The sequence below is a fragment of the Alosa alosa genome, chromosome 10 (genome assembly GCF_017589495.1).
Source record: "Alosa alosa isolate M-15738 ecotype Scorff River chromosome 10, AALO_Geno_1.1, whole genome shotgun sequence".
Lineage (NCBI taxonomy): Eukaryota > Metazoa > Chordata > Actinopteri > Clupeiformes > Clupeidae > Alosa > Alosa alosa.
Window position 1 is genome coordinate 30758302 of NC_063198.1, and position 19095 is coordinate 30777396.

The 19095-nt window shown below is 44.9% G+C and overlaps 1 protein-coding gene across 2 annotated transcripts in view; it reads right to left on the reverse strand.

The window, feature by feature from the left end:
- Positions 1 to 797: 797 nt before the first annotated feature.
- zgc:113307 (uncharacterized protein LOC553753 homolog) overlaps positions 798 to 19095 on the reverse strand; it is an 18500-nt gene continuing 202 nt past the window's right edge. The window contains exons 1-4 of one of the 2 annotated variants that reach the window (XM_048255403.1): positions 19079 to 19095; positions 17435 to 18104; positions 13357 to 13674; positions 798 to 1320 (exon numbers count right to left, since the gene is read on the reverse strand). The exon at positions 19079 to 19095 is cut by the window's right edge and continues 202 nt beyond it. In XM_048255403.1, the coding sequence (XP_048111360.1) occupies positions 1169 to 1320; positions 13357 to 13674; positions 17435 to 18095 (1131 nt within the window). In that variant the 5' untranslated portion in view covers positions 18096 to 18104; positions 19079 to 19095 and the 3' untranslated portion in view covers positions 798 to 1168. Of the gene's footprint in view, positions 1321 to 10562; positions 11042 to 13356; positions 13675 to 17434; positions 18105 to 19078 lie in introns of those variants that run through there. The other variant, XM_048255404.1, reaches the window with a different exon arrangement.

A 19095-nucleotide genomic window follows, 5' to 3' on the forward strand; every position in this document is an offset into this window, starting at 1 on the left:
ACAGACGTGTAATGCTGGAAAGAACACAAACCAGGCAGAATAGAAATAGATTTAATCTGTAACAGATCTGCTTTATGTAAGGATATTGGGATATCTACTTAAGGAGGGCAGAATAAGCATATCATGTGGAAGGGCCCTCATTTGAATGATGGGCAAAAAGTAAAATTTTTAAGTCTAATGATAATTTGATAAATAGGCCAAATCAATTTGCTAATTTGGCTAACACTATGGACAAGAGCTTTTTTTGCAAACACTGTCGAGTCCCCTCAATACTTCCACATGCCACAAGATAGCTCTTCTGTTGTTGAAGTTGAAATAGGGCCCTAGGTATTGGCCTCAAAGTAGGGGTGAGTTAAATGGGAATATAATGACCAAGTACAATAAGACTAAAGGTTTGGAGTAAATTGAATGGGAATATGATGATGTAGATTAAGACTAAAGGTTTGGGGTGAGTTAAATGGGAAATTAATAACTAAGTCGATTAAAGGGTACCAGGCAACGTTTTCGTGTTTATTACTTATCTTCGTAAGTTGGTATATGGTTAAATGACTCATTACAGGGCGAATGAAGGCTCTCTCGCCCGCCCCAACTGCCTGTAATATCCCGCTTGCAAGTTCAGCGTACCATACCCGCCGACCGAAGCAGGATCAGTTTACATCCTGCATCCACAGCACAGAGGCAGGCTAACGAAACGCTAGAGATTGTTGCAAACGTGTGTATAATGGCAGAGCCGGCGAAGAAGCAGCAAAAACCCCTTGACGGAAGATGCAAAGAAAAGGAAAAGAGCTTCAGACCGAGCGAGGGGGAGTTTCGTAGAGAAAAAGCATCAGGCTTGCCTGGTGTCCCTTTAAGACTAAATGTTTGGGGTGAGTTGAATGGGAATATGATAATGAGTAGAAGGTTGGGGGCGGGGATACATGTAAATGTGATGATGATTATGACGGCTGTTGGCGGGGCTATATGTAAATGTGATGATTATGAGGACTGTGGGCGGGGCTATATGTAAATGTAATGATGCTAATGACGGCTGTGGGCGGGGCTATATGTAAATGTGATGATGCTTATGACGGCTGTGGGCGGGGCTATATGTAAATGTAATGATGATTATGAGGACTGTGGGCGGGGCTATATGTAAATGTGATGATGCTTATGACGGCTGTGGGCGGGGCTATATGTAAATGTGATGAAGGACCCGTAGGCACATGGCCCAGTCTGCTGGGAGCTCGTGTGGGCGGAGCTTGTTGCCGTCCAGTCTGAGAATCTTGATGCGGGAGTAGGCAGTGATGCTGACCTCTCTACACAGACTGGACACGTTGAACACTGGGGCACAAACAACAACAGCAACAACAATAACAAACAGTAAACAGCGGTAATCACAACATACATATTTATTTTAAATAGATACCATATGAAAACTAAATGAAGAGAAAAGTGAGTTATTTTGTGCTACTACTGTGTTATTTGTAGCCATGGCAACACTGCTACTGTAATAAAGCTCCTTTGAATTTCAATTTCAATTTTGAAAGACCTTCCTATCATCCTAGTATTATTTCTACTATTGTTTATACCCACATTGCTGTATGTCTATTGTCTTCATTTTGTGATTCAACTGTGTTATCTATAACACTAGCTTTGGCAACACTGTACCCAAACAGTCATGCTAATAACGCTTCTTAGAATTTGAATATGAGAGAGAGAGAGAGAGAGAGAGAGAGAGAGAGAGATGAGAGAGAAAGAGAGAGAGAGGGAAAGGAGAGAGAGGGAGAGACAGAGAGAGAGAGAGAGAGATGAGAGAGAGAGATGAGAGAGAGACAGAGAGAGAGGAGCGAGAGAGTGCAGGGATGTTGAGTGGGTACAGGTTGTTCTCTGGGCTGTAGCCCGGCCCTCCTCTCTCTCCTCCCATATTCCCCTTTAATGGATGCTACTGTCCGACTCCGACAGCCCTGCTGCTAAACCAGATGCAGGTGGGCCCACATGGCACACACACACACACACACACAAAGACACACAGTGGTGGAATGTCAGTAGCCTTACAGCCTCTGGGCCAGTCACAACAGCAAGACTGTGATGTGTGTGTGTGTGTGTGAGCATTTGTGTGTGTGTGTGTGTGTGTCTGTCTAGATTCCATAATGTGTCTAGATAATGTGTCGTGTATTAAGACCATTATTCCAGACGTGTGTGTGTTTGTTACAGTTAGTGCATGTGCCCGTGTGCTTGTGTGTACTGTATATCCCAGGAGGTGTGTGTCTGTGTGTGTGTGTTTGTGTGTGTGTGTGTGTGTTTTAAGCTCATCATGCATCTGGTCTCCACAGTGAGATATTTGGACGGTGTGTTTCTGAGCCCTGTGGTTTGCTTGAGTGTTTTCAGGTTGAGTGTTTAGATCCTGACTGATAGCTCTGTGTGGGGAAAACTTGGATAGTGTGTGTGTACTGTATGTGTGTGTGTGTGTGTGTGTGTGTGTGTGTGTGTGTGTGTGTGTGTGTGTGTTTCGCTCCTGACTGACAGCTCTGTGCGGTGAGACCCTGGGTAGTCATGTCTGTTGGCCATCCTGGTGGAAAAGCGGCGCACTCTCTCCGCGCCCCCAGCCAGACCCAGCAAGGCAGCCGCGCGCCAAGTGATCCTGTTTCGAATCGGCCACTCACAACATGTGCTGCGCTCAAAAGGTCAGTCTCTCTCTTAACACACACCTCCTCCAGAGCCCCCTCAACAGCATAGCAGACACCAGTACCTCATATAAACACGCTCCATTCAAGCACAAATCAGCGGGGAAAATAGCCTCTTTATGGACTTGCTGGAACTCTAGTCATTATTTCTGTGATCTAGTCATTATTTCTGTGATCTAGGTGACTAAGAGAGAGTTCTGTGATCTAGGTGACTAAGTTCCTTCTATCATATTACTGCCAGTTCTGCCTCTCAAACCAGGAGGAGGAAGATGGACGTTTTAAACAGCAAACACAAAGTCCCGACTGTCCCTCCGAATGGACTTATAATAGCCCAAACTGTCCTCTGGGATTTGGTGGCTTGCACATTGGGTTGTAAAAAGGCTAATAAGTAGTATAAATAACAAGTAAGAGACAGCAGTAGCAGCCACAGTATTAGTGCTTTGTGTTTGGCATTGGACTCCACACTTACGTTATCCCTGAGTCCAAGTACAGACGGAGCGTCACGTTATCCTGTCTCGTTTCTGTCTGCTTTCTCCCTGACATCCATAGAGACGGACCCTGTCTCTGTCTTGAAGTGCTGTCGTGCTCTGTGCTGTCGTGCTGTGTGTGTGTGTGTGTGTGTGTGTGTGTGTGTGTGTGTGTGTGTGTGTGTGTGTGTGTGTGTGTGTGTTGGGGCGTCCATCATAAGTAACGCCGGCACACTCTTTCGAAGGCAGAGGAGGAACACAGTGTGCTTTTGGCACACGTGGAACCTTCTATCGCTTCTGGAGTGCTCACAGATGTTCCCAGACTCACACACACACACACACACACACACACACACACACACACACACACACACACACACACACACACACAGTAAATCTCATCATAACACATACACTAACACACAGCATCCCTGCTCCCTGTGCTAACCTACTTTCCCCCACCAGTCCAGTCACCATCTATGTGTCTCGCCTCGGTCGTGACAAATCACACACCGCGGAGGGGGGGTCAGGGGGAGGGGGCGGGGGGTGAGGCTGTTTTTTGGCCTCAGCAGACGCGTAATATTTTCCATCATTCTTCTCATAACACTCAGGGATATACACACACACACACACACACACACACACACTCAGAGAGGCTTCCAGCGGTCACAACACGGGCCTTCACGAGTCCCATTCTGACCCTGCAGTGCCAACACCGACTACAGGTCTAATGGAGGCATCACAACACACCCAGCCACTATGAAGAGCAACAGATAGAGCAAGAAACTCACTATTGAGTTATTCTCTCTGTCTGATGGCATCATCTGCACAGGAAGTCTGTGTTCACGATTGATATTACAGGATGGCTGGCAGGACACAGAATTCATCTGCCATGTGACAAACAAACACACTCTCTCTCTCTCTCTCTCTCTCACACACACACACACACACATACTGCCATGTGACAATCCTCAAAACGTCCAAACAGAATATTTTCCAGCGCTTCATGGCCTCCCTCCCTCGACTGTGTTTATGCCCTGAGCTCAGACCCGGAGAGCAGGGAGAGGACAGAGGACAGGCTCTCACAAACATGATGCCATTAGAGCAGGACAGAGGGCAGAGGACAGAGGGCAGAGGACAGAGGACAGGGGACAGGAGACAGAGGACATGGGTCAGGGGACAGGGGACAAAGGACAGGGGACAGAGGACAGGCTCTCACAAACATGATGCCATTAGAAGGGGACAGAGGACAGGGGTCAGGGGACAGGCTTTTTCATTAGAGGGGACAAACAGAGGACAGGCTCTCACAAACATGATGCCATTAGAAGGGGACAGAGGACAGGGGTCAGGGGACAGGCTTTCACAAACATGATGCCATTAGAGGGGGACAGAGGACAGAGAACAGGCTCTCACAAACATGATGCCATTAGAGCAGGACAGAAGACAGGCTCTCACAAACATGATGCCATTAGAGGGGGACAGGCTCTCACAAACATGATGCCATTAGAGGGGGACAGGGGACAGGCTCTCACAAACATGATGCCATTAGAGCAGGACAGAAGACAGGCTCTCACAAACATGATGCCATTAGAGGGGGACAGGGGACAGGCTCTCACAAACATGATGCCAGGAATGATTTGTGGCAGCATAACTCAAAGACCCACCCGAGACACTGCTGTTTGATGAAACACACACACACACACACACACACACAGATAAACAGACACACCGATGCACCCACATAGACACACACACACACAGACATACACACACACACACACAAAATGGATACACACACAGACATACGCAAATCACCCCCTCACACACACCCACACACACAATCAGATACACACATATTCACTCACAAATACACATCCACACAGAGACAAAGCAATACAATGACACAAACCTCACACACACACACACACAAACAGACAGTCATAAACAAGTGCTGACACAAACACACACACACACACACACACACACACACACAAGCAGACTGACATGCACACGCACTGACACAAGCACAAACACACACACACACATTCACACAAGCACAGACACCAACACAGACATAGCACATCCCCAGCTGCCCTCAGTAAAGCAGAGCTCTGCAGCTGTGTGTACTGTGTGTGTGTGTGTGTGTGTGTGTACTGTTAACATTCTTCCCAACGCGGCTCTCCATCTCTGCTGAATGAATCATATGTTTCATTCATTATTTCGCCCCTCCGACAGAGAGATGTTTTCCAGATGCATCCGCTATTCCCAGCACTGTATCATGTATTCCATAAAAACACTTGTTGCTGGTGTTCATTTGTAGGGTTTGACCGAGGCCTTTAATTATTCCGTCATGAGTGGTAAAAGCACGCCGTGGTGTTATGACATTACATCGCGAAAGAACCATTTCCTCCCGCCACAGCCTGAAGGGCCGCTTTCTTTAGGCCTCTGGACCAGAGCAGGGTTTGACCAAAGCCCCTCGTTTAATGCCCCGGGGGCTTATTTATTTTTTTTTTTTTTTTATTTGCAAACATCATTGACATTACAGAAAATGCAACACTACGACATGCACATGAATACTACATACAACAAACAGACGTACATTACATAAACACATACTGTAACTTAACAAGACATCACATTGACTTGGCTTCCACAAACATAACACAACATAACATTAATAACAGAAAGGCTAAGGATGATTTAAGGCCCAGGATGATTACAGATATGATTATCAGGGATGAAATTGATGACCGGAATGAAAAGAAGGGGGGATGGGGGGTGCGGATGGTAGCTCTAAAGAGTGTGAATGAGGTGGTGTTGGGATGGGGTGGGGATGGGGTGAGGGGTAGTGAGTATGTGAGGATGTATGTGTGTGTGTGTGTGTGTGTGTGTGCGCATATGTAAAAGGCTGGTTTGCTGTTGGGCCAGGAGGAGAGAAGCTGGAACATAGAGAGGGAGGGAGAGGGAGGGTTTCAGGAGGAGGAGTTGTAATTATTCTATTAATGATAAGTATAATAATAGGAATAACTGATTGCCTGGTTGATTGCCTGACTGATTGCCAACCTGGGCACCCATTAATGGCCACAGTTCCACCCAGCCCCTGCAGTTATACTGCGCGACGAGCTGACAGAGGGGAGGACCTGAGTGCCACCCATCGCCCCAGGCCCCCAGCATATGCACACATCCCCACTACCACGACCAACCACACCTGCAGCCCCAGACCTTCACCCAACACGCCACTCTTACCTAAATATGTACAGTATGTGAATGGCTAGGTTGAGGGGTCTATCTAGAATGTAGCATTAAAAGAAGTGGGCATGCATGGTGAATATCTGTCAGGATTTCCCCATGCACACCACACTTACCCTGTGTAAGATGTATGCCTCAACAATGTGTGCATTAAAATAAGTGAGGCATGCAGATAGACACCTGATGAGGCATCTACCTGCACTCCACTCTTACCTAGCCTGTTTTGTAGTTTTTGTTTATGTATGTCACCTAACATGTAGTGCGATTAAAAGAGAGTAAAAGCGTGCTGTGTGCTTCCAGGACAAGGCGTGTGCATGAGCCGCATGAGGAGGGTGCACACCGGGGCCCAGGGCCAATAGGTAACCCACAGGACCCAACCAATGCCAAAACCACACAGCGACCGCATGGGACCGAGTCTCCCAAGCCATCCAATGGGGCCCCCGCAGAATAACGATGGGGAGAGGCAGAGAAAGAGTGAAATTAGTAAAGTTATCAGAGAATGTAAAAAAAAAGGGGAGGGAAAGAAGGGGATGCTATTTATATTACTACTACTACTACTAATAATAATAATAATAATAATAATAATAATAATAACAATAATAGTTCCAGCTACCCTCCCCCTGCCTAGTGTTCGATGATATGTGTATCTGTTGATGAAGGGTGTTATGATCGTGTGGAGATGGAACTCAGGCAAAGAGGGTCAGGACTGTAAGTAGGTGATAAAGGGGTACCAAGGAGAGGTTGTATCCTGAGTATTGATTAAGTTTGTAGTTGATAGGTTTTCTAATGATATATAGTCTGTTAACAAGTTTTTCCAATGAGTGATGTGAGCTTTTTCTTAGATTTCCAGTTCATGAGGATTGTTTTCTTGGCGATAGTCAGCTACCAGTAGTGTTTTATTGCCGGAGTTGCTTAAATTGACTGTGGATGTATCACCAAGTATGCATAAGGAAGGGATGCTGGGATGTGACAGCCAAAGATGGAAGAGAGATTTTGTGACACTCACCCAGAAGTGGTTGATTGGAGTGCAATGCCAAACCGCATGAATGTATGTATCTGGGTTATTTTGTGTGCAGTGAGTGCAAAGATCCGAGCCAAACCCCATTTTGCCAATTTATGTGCAGTGAAGTGGAATCTGTGAAGAACCTTGTATTGTATTAGTTGTAGATTACTATTCTTTGTCATGAGGTAGATGTTTTGCACATTTTGGTCCAGAAGTCGGCACCGGGAGTAATTGATAAGTCTGATTCCCATTTGTGATATGGCAGGCCAATTGTTTTTCTGAACAAGATATAATTTTGTAAATTTGGGAGAGTATTTTTTTTGGGAGAGGGAATATTAAGCAGCTCTGAGATTGGTGGGGAATGTCAAGGTTAGCTGTCTGGATGTTAATTTTTCCTAGGATAGATGATTTAATTTGCAGGTATTGTAAGTGTTTTTACTCTCGATGCCGTGCTTCTGGACCAAACAGGAAAATGAGGCCAGATTATTGTCTTGAAGAATGTGTTGAAGGTGAGTGATGCCCTTTCCCATCCATGTGTGAAAGTTAAGTGTTTTTTATTGACGGTGAAATCTGGGTTATTCCAAATCGGGGTGCGAATTGATGGTGCTATAGGTGAATCAGTGATGTGGTAGAATCTCCACCAGGCTGTCAGAGTAGCTGAAATTGTTGGGGCTTTGAAGGATGGATTTTTTTGACCGACTGACTGCAGAAAGGGAGATCTGAGATTTTAATTTCTTTACAGATTGTTTGTTCTAGGTCTAACCAGGTGTTGTCTGAGGGGGGGGGTGTAGCCATTTGTGGATGAAGTGGAGCTGGTTGGCCAGGGCATAGTGCTGGAAGTGTGGGGCCTCTAGTCCTCCCATTGCTTTTGGTTTTTGGAGAGTGGCGAGTTTGATCCTTGGGGTCTTATCTTTCCAGTAGAATTTAGTGATTAATGAATCGAGAGACTTAAACCAGAGGGTGTTGGGCTGGGTTGGAATCATAGAGAATAGATAGTTTCCCCGGGGGCTTATTTAAAGAGACCAAACCATTAGTATATGGAAATGTTAACTGTGAGCGTATGTCAGAACTGTAATTTAGAACCACGCATTGGAACCAGGCCCCATCTATGGGCAGTGCAGAGGATATGCTGGTCATTGGAACCACACCATCTATGGGCAGTGCAGAGGATATGCTGGTCATTGGAACCACACCATATATGGGCAGTGCAGAGGATATGCTGGTCATTGGAACCACACCATCTATGGGCAGTGCAGAGGATATGCTGGTCATTGGAACGAGGCACCATAAAGAGGATACACTGGTCATTGGAGCAACATCTATGGGCAGTGCAGAGGATATGCTGGTCATTGGAACGAGGCACCATGAAAGAGGATACACTGGTCATTGGTCATTGGAGCAACATCTATGGGCAGTGCAGAGGATATGCTGGTCATTGGAACGAGGCACCATAAAGAGGATACACTGGTCATTGGAGCAACATCTATGGGCAGTGCAAAGGATATGCTGGTCATTGGAACGAGGCACCATGAAGAGGACACACTGGTCATTGGAGCAACATCTATGGGCAGTGCAGAGGATATGCTGGTCATTGGAACGAGGCACCATAAAGAGGACACACTGGTCATTGGAGCAACATCTATGGGCAGTGCAGAGGATATGCTGGTCATTGGAACGAGGCACCATGAAGAGGACACATGGTCATTGGTCATTGGAATGAGGCACCATGAAGAGGATACACTGGTCATTGGAGCAACATCTATGGGCAGTGCAGAGGATATGCTGGTCATTGGAACGAGGCACCATGAAGAGGATACACTGGTCATTGGCGCAACATCTATGGCCCGTGAGGAGGATATGCTTCCATCTAAGGGCAGTGAGAAGGATCCATTGGTCATTGGAACCAGGCACCATGAGGAGGATACATTGGTCATTGGATCCACACCATCTATGGGCGGTGAGGAGGATAATGCTGGTCACTCATGGAGCTTGAGCACCTGGGGGCTGAACTTGGGATGACCTTGGTTTTGCTGGTGCCGTGAAGATACAGGGCTCTAATTTGAAACCGCAACATGCACCAAAAATGCAAACAGGCTTTGGCACTCTGGCAACCACACAATGACAACAGCCAGTAACACTTCCTATTGGTGCAGCACAGGCTCCAATCAAACATAAGAGGGTTAAGTAATTAGAAGCACCTCTTTAACATTTGAGGAACAAAGCGACGGTCGACTTTAAAGGAGAGCCGGTCATCCATGTGTTTTGTCGGAGAATGAATGAATGAATGAATGAATGAATGACTTAGTTGTGAAGCCCAAATGCTCAATAGTAATAACTTTCAGTGTCCTGCCGACGAGACACCTCCCCCCAACATTCTACTGTAAATCAATTGTATGCACCATATTGCTATGTAGCATGGTAATGTTATACACCATTTCAAAGCTTTGGCTCTTGGGAATTCAAAAATGACAACTTTTTCATGTACAATTTTCCATGTACAATCTGTATAGTGCTTTATATTCTCAGATTAATTTTATTATGTCTCAATTAAATTTGATCCAAAATGCCCCCCTCCCCCTCCTCCGCTTTTGGTGATACCCTGACTTCTGGCTGCAGTGTAGCTGCACCACAATAAGTAGATGCCTCATATTGGGTACTGAAATATTCACAAGAATCCATAGAAATTGAATCTTCATGTTTTATTATCCAATATTAGTTGTACAGATGTATAGTCTATCTTATACACACTCATTGAACCAACAAAGTAAATGCAAAAATAGAGACTTTTTTGTAATTATTCCATATTTTGTGTAGTCAGTCTATATCAGAACACCTGACATACAATCTAAATAGTCCACAAGAAACCTGTTACCTTTACCTTACCTGAAAGTGTTACCTTTCATTTGAGACCAGGATTATGCTTCTACACAAAGGGGTTCATGTGCAGTAAGCATTTGATTGTCAGTATGCATTTTGGATAACAACAAGTCCTATGGGGAGTATCCATAGGCATTTTACAAAACGCATGGGCATACCTTGGCAAATAATAGTCTAAAGCACTCATATTTTCATTCTATATTGATCAACTTTTGCACACAGCTTCACAAGACCTGGTGCTAGGGCTCAGTTGTGTTTCTAAGGGATATCAAGTGACCTAGAGGGCTGAAATGTGGTCAGAAAGAAAAAACTATATTCTAGCCTCTGTAGCTCTTTGTCAGTACATCACACAGTTATCTTGACTGCTTCCTACGAAAGCTACAGGTTCTCAGCTTTCTATAGAGGTCCAGCACTTGATGGTTGACCCCAAACGAGGTGGGAACAATGCCCTTGTAAATAGGCACAGTGCAATTTCAGGCAAAAACTTGAAATTTTAACTGAGAACTATGTAGTTAACTATTCAGTGCAAGTAAAGGAGAGGGACAGTAAGGAAGATCTGAGCATGTTAGTGCTCTCAAAAATCTAAATAGTTATTTCTTGGTCCTCATATTATGGGCCCTATCTTGAGGTCCTGAAAACGCATCGTCTGAGGTGTATCGGTTTAAGCACATTTAGGGTGTGGTCAGTCTATAATTGCTATCTTCATGGCGTAATAAGTTCGCCAGACCCCAAGTGCATTGTTCCGTTGTTCCAAGTCCATTGTTCTGTTGTTTTTACGATTGCTTAAAAAATAAAAAAGTATTCCACAGTTAGCGAAACCTTACCCTCAAGGAGCAAAACAACTATAAGCACATTATCAGCCAGACACAACACTACACACATTCATTTGTGAATTTGTGGGCAGCCGTGGCCCACTGGTTAGCACTCTGGACTTGTAACTGGAGGGTTGCTGGTTCGAGCCCCGACCAGTGGGCCACGGCTGAAGTGCCCTTGAGCAAGGCACCTAACCCCTCACTGCTCCCCGAGCGCCACCGTTGAAGCAGGCAGCTCACTGCGCTGGGATTAGTGTGTGCTTCACCTCACTGTGTGTTCACTGTGTGCTGTTTGTGTTTCACTAATTCACCGATTGGGTTAAATGCAGAGACCAAATTTCCCTCACGGGATCAAAAAAGTATATATACTATACTATATTTAAAAAACACTAAACACATTTCTCTACTTCAGATAATGTCTCCTCTTTGTAATTTCAAGGCACTACCTTCCAAAATACACACTCATGAACCACTTGTTTAGACACAACTATCGGGTCTCAAGACACAATGTGTTTAACTGTAAACTCGACAATCAGTCCTAAACACTGGGCAGCAGGTGAGCCCTTGTCAACAACAGAAACTGAAAGCAATGTAGCCCAGACAGGATGAGGAGGAAGAGACGCTGTTTCTTTTATCGGAACTGGAAACTGAGTCAAAGGCTGAGAATTTGAGTATGGTTTTGCAGATTTGGTATGGGGTTATGGTATCATATGGGTTAATGGGGTTAGAATTACATGTTTACTGTACAAAAATATGATACGCAAAGATTTTGTGAATAAAAACTGTAGTGTTCTTCACAATGTGGAGAGAAATAAAGTCCTCAATGTCGGTCTGGTCTCATGTGTCTTATGTTTGGTCAGTGTATTCTTGTACTCTAAATGATCCTCTAATCCTACTTGAACAATATTTGTTTTTGTATTTGAAAAAAAAAAGTAATCAAGCATTCACTATATCCTAGGGAAATCGTTTTTCTTTTTTTCAAATGTGTTTTGTATTGAGTGTGTAACTGATTCAAAATATAATCAGATCATATGATGGATGTGTTTGTGATATGACAACAAAATAGTTTTGATAAATAATTGTATAGTTTTGACTGAAGTGTTTCATTTTGCAAAAGAGCTAAGGGATTAGGCTTATTGGGTGTGATGTTGTGTTGTGTGTAATTGTCTGTTGTGTTTTGAAAAGACGGGACCTGTTTCAAAATTGTGCAAATGAAAAAACTGTAATTAGACCCTGGTTGCTCATGGGTGTGTTTTGGGCGTAACATCCTTTAAACCAACAGTTTATACAGCATTTACTTTCACTATTGACTGACTGGGTTCCAAATCTTCTAAAGTTTCCCTCGGGATGAATAAAGTATCTATCTATCTATCTATCTATGATATTCGTTGTGATGTGGATAAGCATTAGTGGCCCAATAGACAGGAACGTTAGGAGGTGTAGGAAAACTGCACTGTAATTTCCCTAAGGAGATTGTCCTATGTTCACATTTCTACTTTTTTTTTTTCTTCTTTTTGCTATGCAGTGCTGTCTTCTTCTTTCTGTATCGCTATGAGATGGTCTGTCAACAAATGACAGTACAAACAGTAAAAGCATATATGTGAATCTTGTCCAGTCTCTTGCAATCAAACTCCCAATTTAACCTACAATTTGTAACCTACAATTTACAATAGTTGTCATCAAAACATTAGTCATAGTTTACATCAGAACATCCCTCCAGAGTACACTGTTATATTGACAACATGACTAAGCAATTTGACTGTCTTATCCATACATAATGTCACAAGGACTTGTAGTTCTGACATGCTCTGACATGTTCATTGACACAGATATTCACTTTTGAGAGATGAACTAAGGGTTTTGAGCAAGGGAGTGGCTTTTGCAGGTAATCCATGGTGTTTTGGTAATTGTATGAATTGTTTTCACTGAATTGAATTGTATGAAATGCACTTACTGTTTTGCAAATGTTGAGGATGATTCGAGAAATGTACCAAAGCGACTGAGAAAAACTATGATAGAGAAGGAGTAGCCTGCAGTAGGCATTTTTACTGACTAAGATTCATACAATACGTGCACATACCATATTAGCGGGTTCCGGGGTTGTCTTAATCATGGGGTCACACCCCCCAAAACCCTGCATAAATCAAACTATGCATTCGGGACTAAACCCTTGCCAATCAATTGTCAGGCAATGACATGACAACGACAGACAACAACAATGACACACACACACACTGATATTGATACACACACACACACACACACACACACACATAGGCTCTCACCTGAGATCTGGTTAGCCTCCAGGTAAAGGTACTGCAGGGTGGTGGGCACCACGGGGATGCGGGTCAGCTGGTTGTAGGAGAGCTCCAGCTCCACCAGCGAGCTGAGGTTGAAGGCCCCAGGCTCCATGCCCCCGTCCCTCAGTATGTTCCTGCCCAGGCGCAGGTAGCGCAGGCCGGGGAGACCCTGCAGGATGCCCCCCTCCACGCCCACCAGGGAGTTGTTGGAGAGGTACAGCTGGGAGACGGAGGGGGGCAGGTGGCGGGGAAATGTCTCAAAGAGGTTCCCACTGAGGTCCAGCAGGCTCAGGGAGGACAGGCCTGCAGAGACACAAGGTACATGGCATGAGGACAGGCCTGCAGAGACACACGGTACATGGCATGAGGACAGGCCTGCAGAGACACACGGTACATGGCATGGCATGAGGACAGGCCTGCAGAGACACACGGTACATGGCATGAGGACAGGCCTGCAGAGACACACGGTACATGGCATGGCATGAGGACAGGCCTGCAGAGACACGGTACATGGCATGGCATGAAACGTATGCAATATCTACTACATTAGGGTGAGCACATTGTGTCCTCTTTTTGGAGGACACAAAAAGAGGACACAAGAGAAGACACTGCCTCAAAAGGCCATTTTGAACTCATTTGGGAATGACAGGCCATTTTGAACTCATTTGGAATGACAGGGAGAAACGTAACGCAAATTCGCTGTAATCACATTTGAGACTCTAGTAGAAGAACAAAATCCTGGATTATTTTTAGGTCACAAAAAGAGGACATGCCTGGGAAAAAGAGGACATCTGGTCACCCTAGCTACATGCACACACCCCATCTGGTCACCCTAGCTACATGCACACACACCATCTGGTCACCCTAGCTACATGCACACACCCCATCTGGTCACCCTAGCTGCATGCACACAGAGCAGCGGTATTGCCACCGCCTGGTGATGACCAATCAGTCGCTAAATACCAGTTCACTTGAACTTTTTCCCTTTTACCTTGTTGGTTGTCAGTTAGACACAGTACAAGATGTTACAGTTAGACACAGTACAAGATGTTACAGTAGCTTGGTTAAGGGGCACCTCATAATGTCCATGCGTATCTCTACATCTCTAAACCTCTACATGTGTGTGTGTTTTTTTGTACAGTATATGGCATGTGTATGTGACTGTATGCATGTGCTCAAACATCTGTTGTGTCTTCAGCTAATCAGGCCCTATGCCATCTTAGTCAGCTATTTTTCTGTTGAATGTTGCTTTAAGATGAAAAACATTCCACAGTGTTAGTTAGCAATACACAGTGTTAGCATTACATAGTGCTAGCATTATGGATGATGTGAATGTGATGCTCAGGGGCGGAGCTTGAGGGGGTGCGGGGGGTGCGGCACGCCCCCGGCCCGGGACCCGCAGGGACGCCCCTCCCCCACCTCCGGGCAAGGTGGGACGGGCCACTCCCACCACAAGGCCGGAGGAACTAAGATCATGCAAACGGTTTCTTTTCAATCATCATTTCATCAGAGTGGGACGTATTAGGCTTATAGGTTGCCCCAGTCAGGATGAGTTATGACTCACGGTTGCTGAAAAGTTTTGAAATTTACTGTGATGATTTAGTAGGTGTAAAATATTGAATAAAATGTTCTGCTGTATGACTGGCTTTATTTTAACTCTCATATTGAAATTTACGACGTGCAAATTTACAAAATTGGATCAACAATATTGTCTCCTACAGGCGTCAATGAGAGAACACTTACACTTACATGATTTTGGTTTCGATTTTCTAATTGGAGTAAGTCTTTGTGACAACACGTCATGATACATTTGATAATGTTTGATCGTTCTTTTGGTATGAAGCATCTTTTACGTAGCCTGAATGCGCTCTAGAAAGTGAAAGTAGCCTAACCTAGGCCTATATGCGCTCTGTGTCTGAGCTGTCTGTGTGTGCACGTCCGCAATTGATTACTTTCCTCAAATGGAGAACACATCAATCCCATGGTATTTTTTGCCCTAAAATGCATGAAACGTGCAAGTTCAAAATCCCGCCCGTAGCCACGTTACATCTCCGTTTCATATTTGCCTAGCCTAGCCTACAATAAATGAATTGAACGAACTCAACTGACAACAGGTATATCTACTGATTCGGTCATTGAGACTACAGAATACAGACTACAGAATACAGTACAACAAACTTTCTGTCTTTCTGAAGTTGGGAATTTTGTATTCCGGGGTACAGTAGCCTAATTGCCTAATGTCTTGACAATAGTTTTTCTTAGTTTGTGAAGGGCAAGGCTCGTCGTATGCCCTTCAAATAGTGCTGCGTATTATTGTTGTTTTATTATTAGGGGTCATGTAGCCTAATGTTTTTGTTTTTGTTCTCTTGCACTTTTGTGTACGTTCGATGGACTTCAAAATTACATAGTTGCTCTCCGTGGACGCTTGTAAGACCGCTGTTGCGGGCATGTGTATGTTGTAAAATTATGAGTTTAATAAAGGGCCCGGTCATGTGCCCCGCCCCCGGCCCGGCTCTGACTTGTTCCGCCACTGGTGATGCTGATATGATAACAAACATTCCGCTCACACGACAGCATTCAGCTCTGCTGTACTGCGCTGGGCCACTGCTGTGGAGTTTGGACAGGGGACTGGCGTGCTTGGATGAGGTCATATCTGGCAGGCTGCAGGCCCGAGTACTGATAGGATCAAAGCCGTCCACTCTCCCTCGCTCTGCACTGGAGCAAGGATATGGACTCCCTCTCTGATAAACTCTCACTGAACCGCTCGCAGGGAGGCCTTTAAAGGCCCATTCACACCAAGAACGATAATGATAAATATAAATAAATATCGTTCTCGTTAATATGAATGACGACGTTCACACATAAACTATAACGATAACGACATGAAGAGCGATATCGTTGGGGATCACTTTCAGAGCGATTTTCACAACGATAAAATGCTAATAGCCAATCAGAACCCATCGAATTTTAGCCGTCACATTCATGACAGTTTTTCTCGATTGCTTTTACCTGCTTAAGTAAACTAGAACCCACTTGGTCTTCATGGCTACTTTGTTTGCACAGCAGAAGTCATCTCTTGCGAATGTGTTCACACATTTTCAATTGGTTCACACATTTCTCACACCCTTTTGCAAAACAGTTACAGTAACACAGGTGTCATTCAAAAGCCCCAAACTCTATTGATTTTCCCATGCTAAACAAAAGGAAAACATCTTTTCACAGGTGGTATAGATTCCTTGCATAAGTCTGAATTTGTGTGAAACTCCTTTGCACAATTCTTCAATCAGCAATCATTCATTCTACATAAGAGATGTCTGTTCTGTGTTGCTATTTGCAAAGTATGGATCTAATGCACATTTAGACAAAGTACTGTATTGCCTATTTGGTGGAGAGAAAACAGTACAAAAGGTCTTTACTGTATGTCTATTCGGGATGAAAGTTGTAGTTCAATGAAATTTACAGTATCTTGCTAGGTGTTTGCTGTATGTCTTACATGTCAATGACAGTTACATCTTGGAAGGAATGAATAATTTGTTTTTTTTATTCAGTACATTTTGTCTTTTTCAGAGTTTTTTCTGATACCAGAAAAATGAGAAAGTAATGAAACAGACATAGCAAAAATGCTCATTTTGAGAACTAGATTTTGCATTTTGTTGCCCAGTGTGTAATGATTGATTAAAGAGTGTTTTTGAATTGGCAACAAGTTGTAGTGTTTGAAGGCAAGATTTTCTTTTGCTGCATGTTTTAAGTGTTTTTGAGAGTGACAGCCTTTTGCAAGCAAAATGTGTCATTTTGTCCAGAGTGCTTTTGTTCAGACACAGGTGTTAACTGTTTTGAGAATGTGATGTCAGAGTTGACACAGGTATCAAAATGATCGAGAAAAACTGTAACACAAGGAGAGACTTTGTTTATCGTTGTTCAGTGTGAACGCTTTTATCGTTATGGTTATAGTTATAGTTATCGTTATCGTTCTTGGTGTGAATGGGCCTTAACCGCGAGGTCACGGTGGGACCAAATGGCACATGGCGCTCCCATACCCGACTGAACTCCCCAGCCTGCCTACCTTTGAAGTCGGACTCTCCCACCACTTTCAGACGGTTCCCTTGGAGCAGCAGCGTGGTGAGGTTCCGCAGGTTCTCGAACGTTCCGGGAGGGATCTTCTCGATGTGGTTGTACGCCAGCCGGAGCTGCCGCACCCCCGCCGGGAGCCCCATCGGCACCTCGGTGAGGTTGTTGTTGTTCATGAACACGTTGACCAGCCGGGTCAGACCGGAGAACAGGCCGGCATCCAGACGCCCGCTGAGCAGCTGGTTCCGGTCAAGGAAGAGCCAGCGAAGCCCCGTGGCGTTGGCGAAGGCATCTGGACGGAACCCGGTCAACTGGTTCCCCTGGAGGAACAGGTACTGGGTTCTGGCTGGAAGCTCGGCGGGCAGTTCGCCCAGTGCCCGGTGGTCACAGTACAGCGCTGTCGGCCACTGGACTGGGCACTCGCACTCCGAGGGGCAGCTCTGGGTGTTCACCGCTCGGAACCAGCTCGGGTCCATCCGGCCCCTCAGGCTCAGCACGCTCGGTTCTCCCAGGAACCGGTTGATCCAGAGCGGAACCCCGCCGTAATCCACGTCCAGGGTGGAGCCCCAGACTGGACCGTGCATGGCGCTCAGAACCAGAACCAGAACCAGCAGTGGAGAGCTATAGGCCACGTGTCTGTCCAGTGAGATTAACATGATGAGGCCCTGTGGAGAAACATCAGAGTGTGTGTGAAAAGCTAGAAACATCTGTGTGTTTGTGTGTGTGTGTGTGTGTGTGTGTGTGTGTGTGTGTGAAAAGCTAGGAACGTCAGTGTGTGTGTGTGTGTGTGAAAAGCTAGAAACATCAGTGTGTGTGTGTGTGTGTGTGTGAAAAACTAGGAACATCAGTGTGTGTGTGTGTGTGTGTGTGTGTGTGTTTGTGTGTGTGTGTGAAAAGCTGTCTGTTTTTTTGTGTGAAAAAGCTAGATACATCAGGGTGTGTGTGTGTGTGTGTGTGTGTGTGTGTGTGTGTGTGTGTTTGTGTGTGAAAAAGCTAGAAACATCGGTGTGTGTGTGTGTGTGTGTGTGTGTGAAAGCTAGAAACATCAGTGTGTGATTGTGTGTGTTGTGTGTGTGTGTGTGTGAGAGAGAAAAAGCTACAAACATCAGTGTGAGTGAAAGGTTATTGCATATAGACTTTGTTATGTGGACGGAGCTTGACAAAGCCATGTGGGATTGTATAAATGTTTTATGAGTCTTCGTTTATCAACAGTTTATTCAGCTTGTTACATGTGACATCTTTGTGATGAATCGTTTTTTATTTAAGCCACTGAGTCAGTAAAAATGCCTAGAGTAGTTTAAACTGCGGCTCCCCATGTACATGTATTTCCTTACCAAAGTAAGCCCCCTAATCTCAGTTTCAAACATCTTATCTGACATCATATCTACTCTGCGCTCCAAGTCCCTCGCTGCTCTCCCCTCTTAAAGGGATGAAAACACTGCCACTTTCTCCTGTTGTGTAACAGTGTGAGTCGGCGCACTGATCGATATTGTACCACTGAAGACAAATCTCCACTCCCCTCCCCTCCCCTCCCCTCCCCTTCTCTCAACTTACCAAAACATTCCATGTTATGCAACATTGCAGAATAAACAAATGCTGTTACAGAATAGTTAGAGGAGCCGGATAAGTGTCCACCTACCTGTCCGTGTGAGTCCT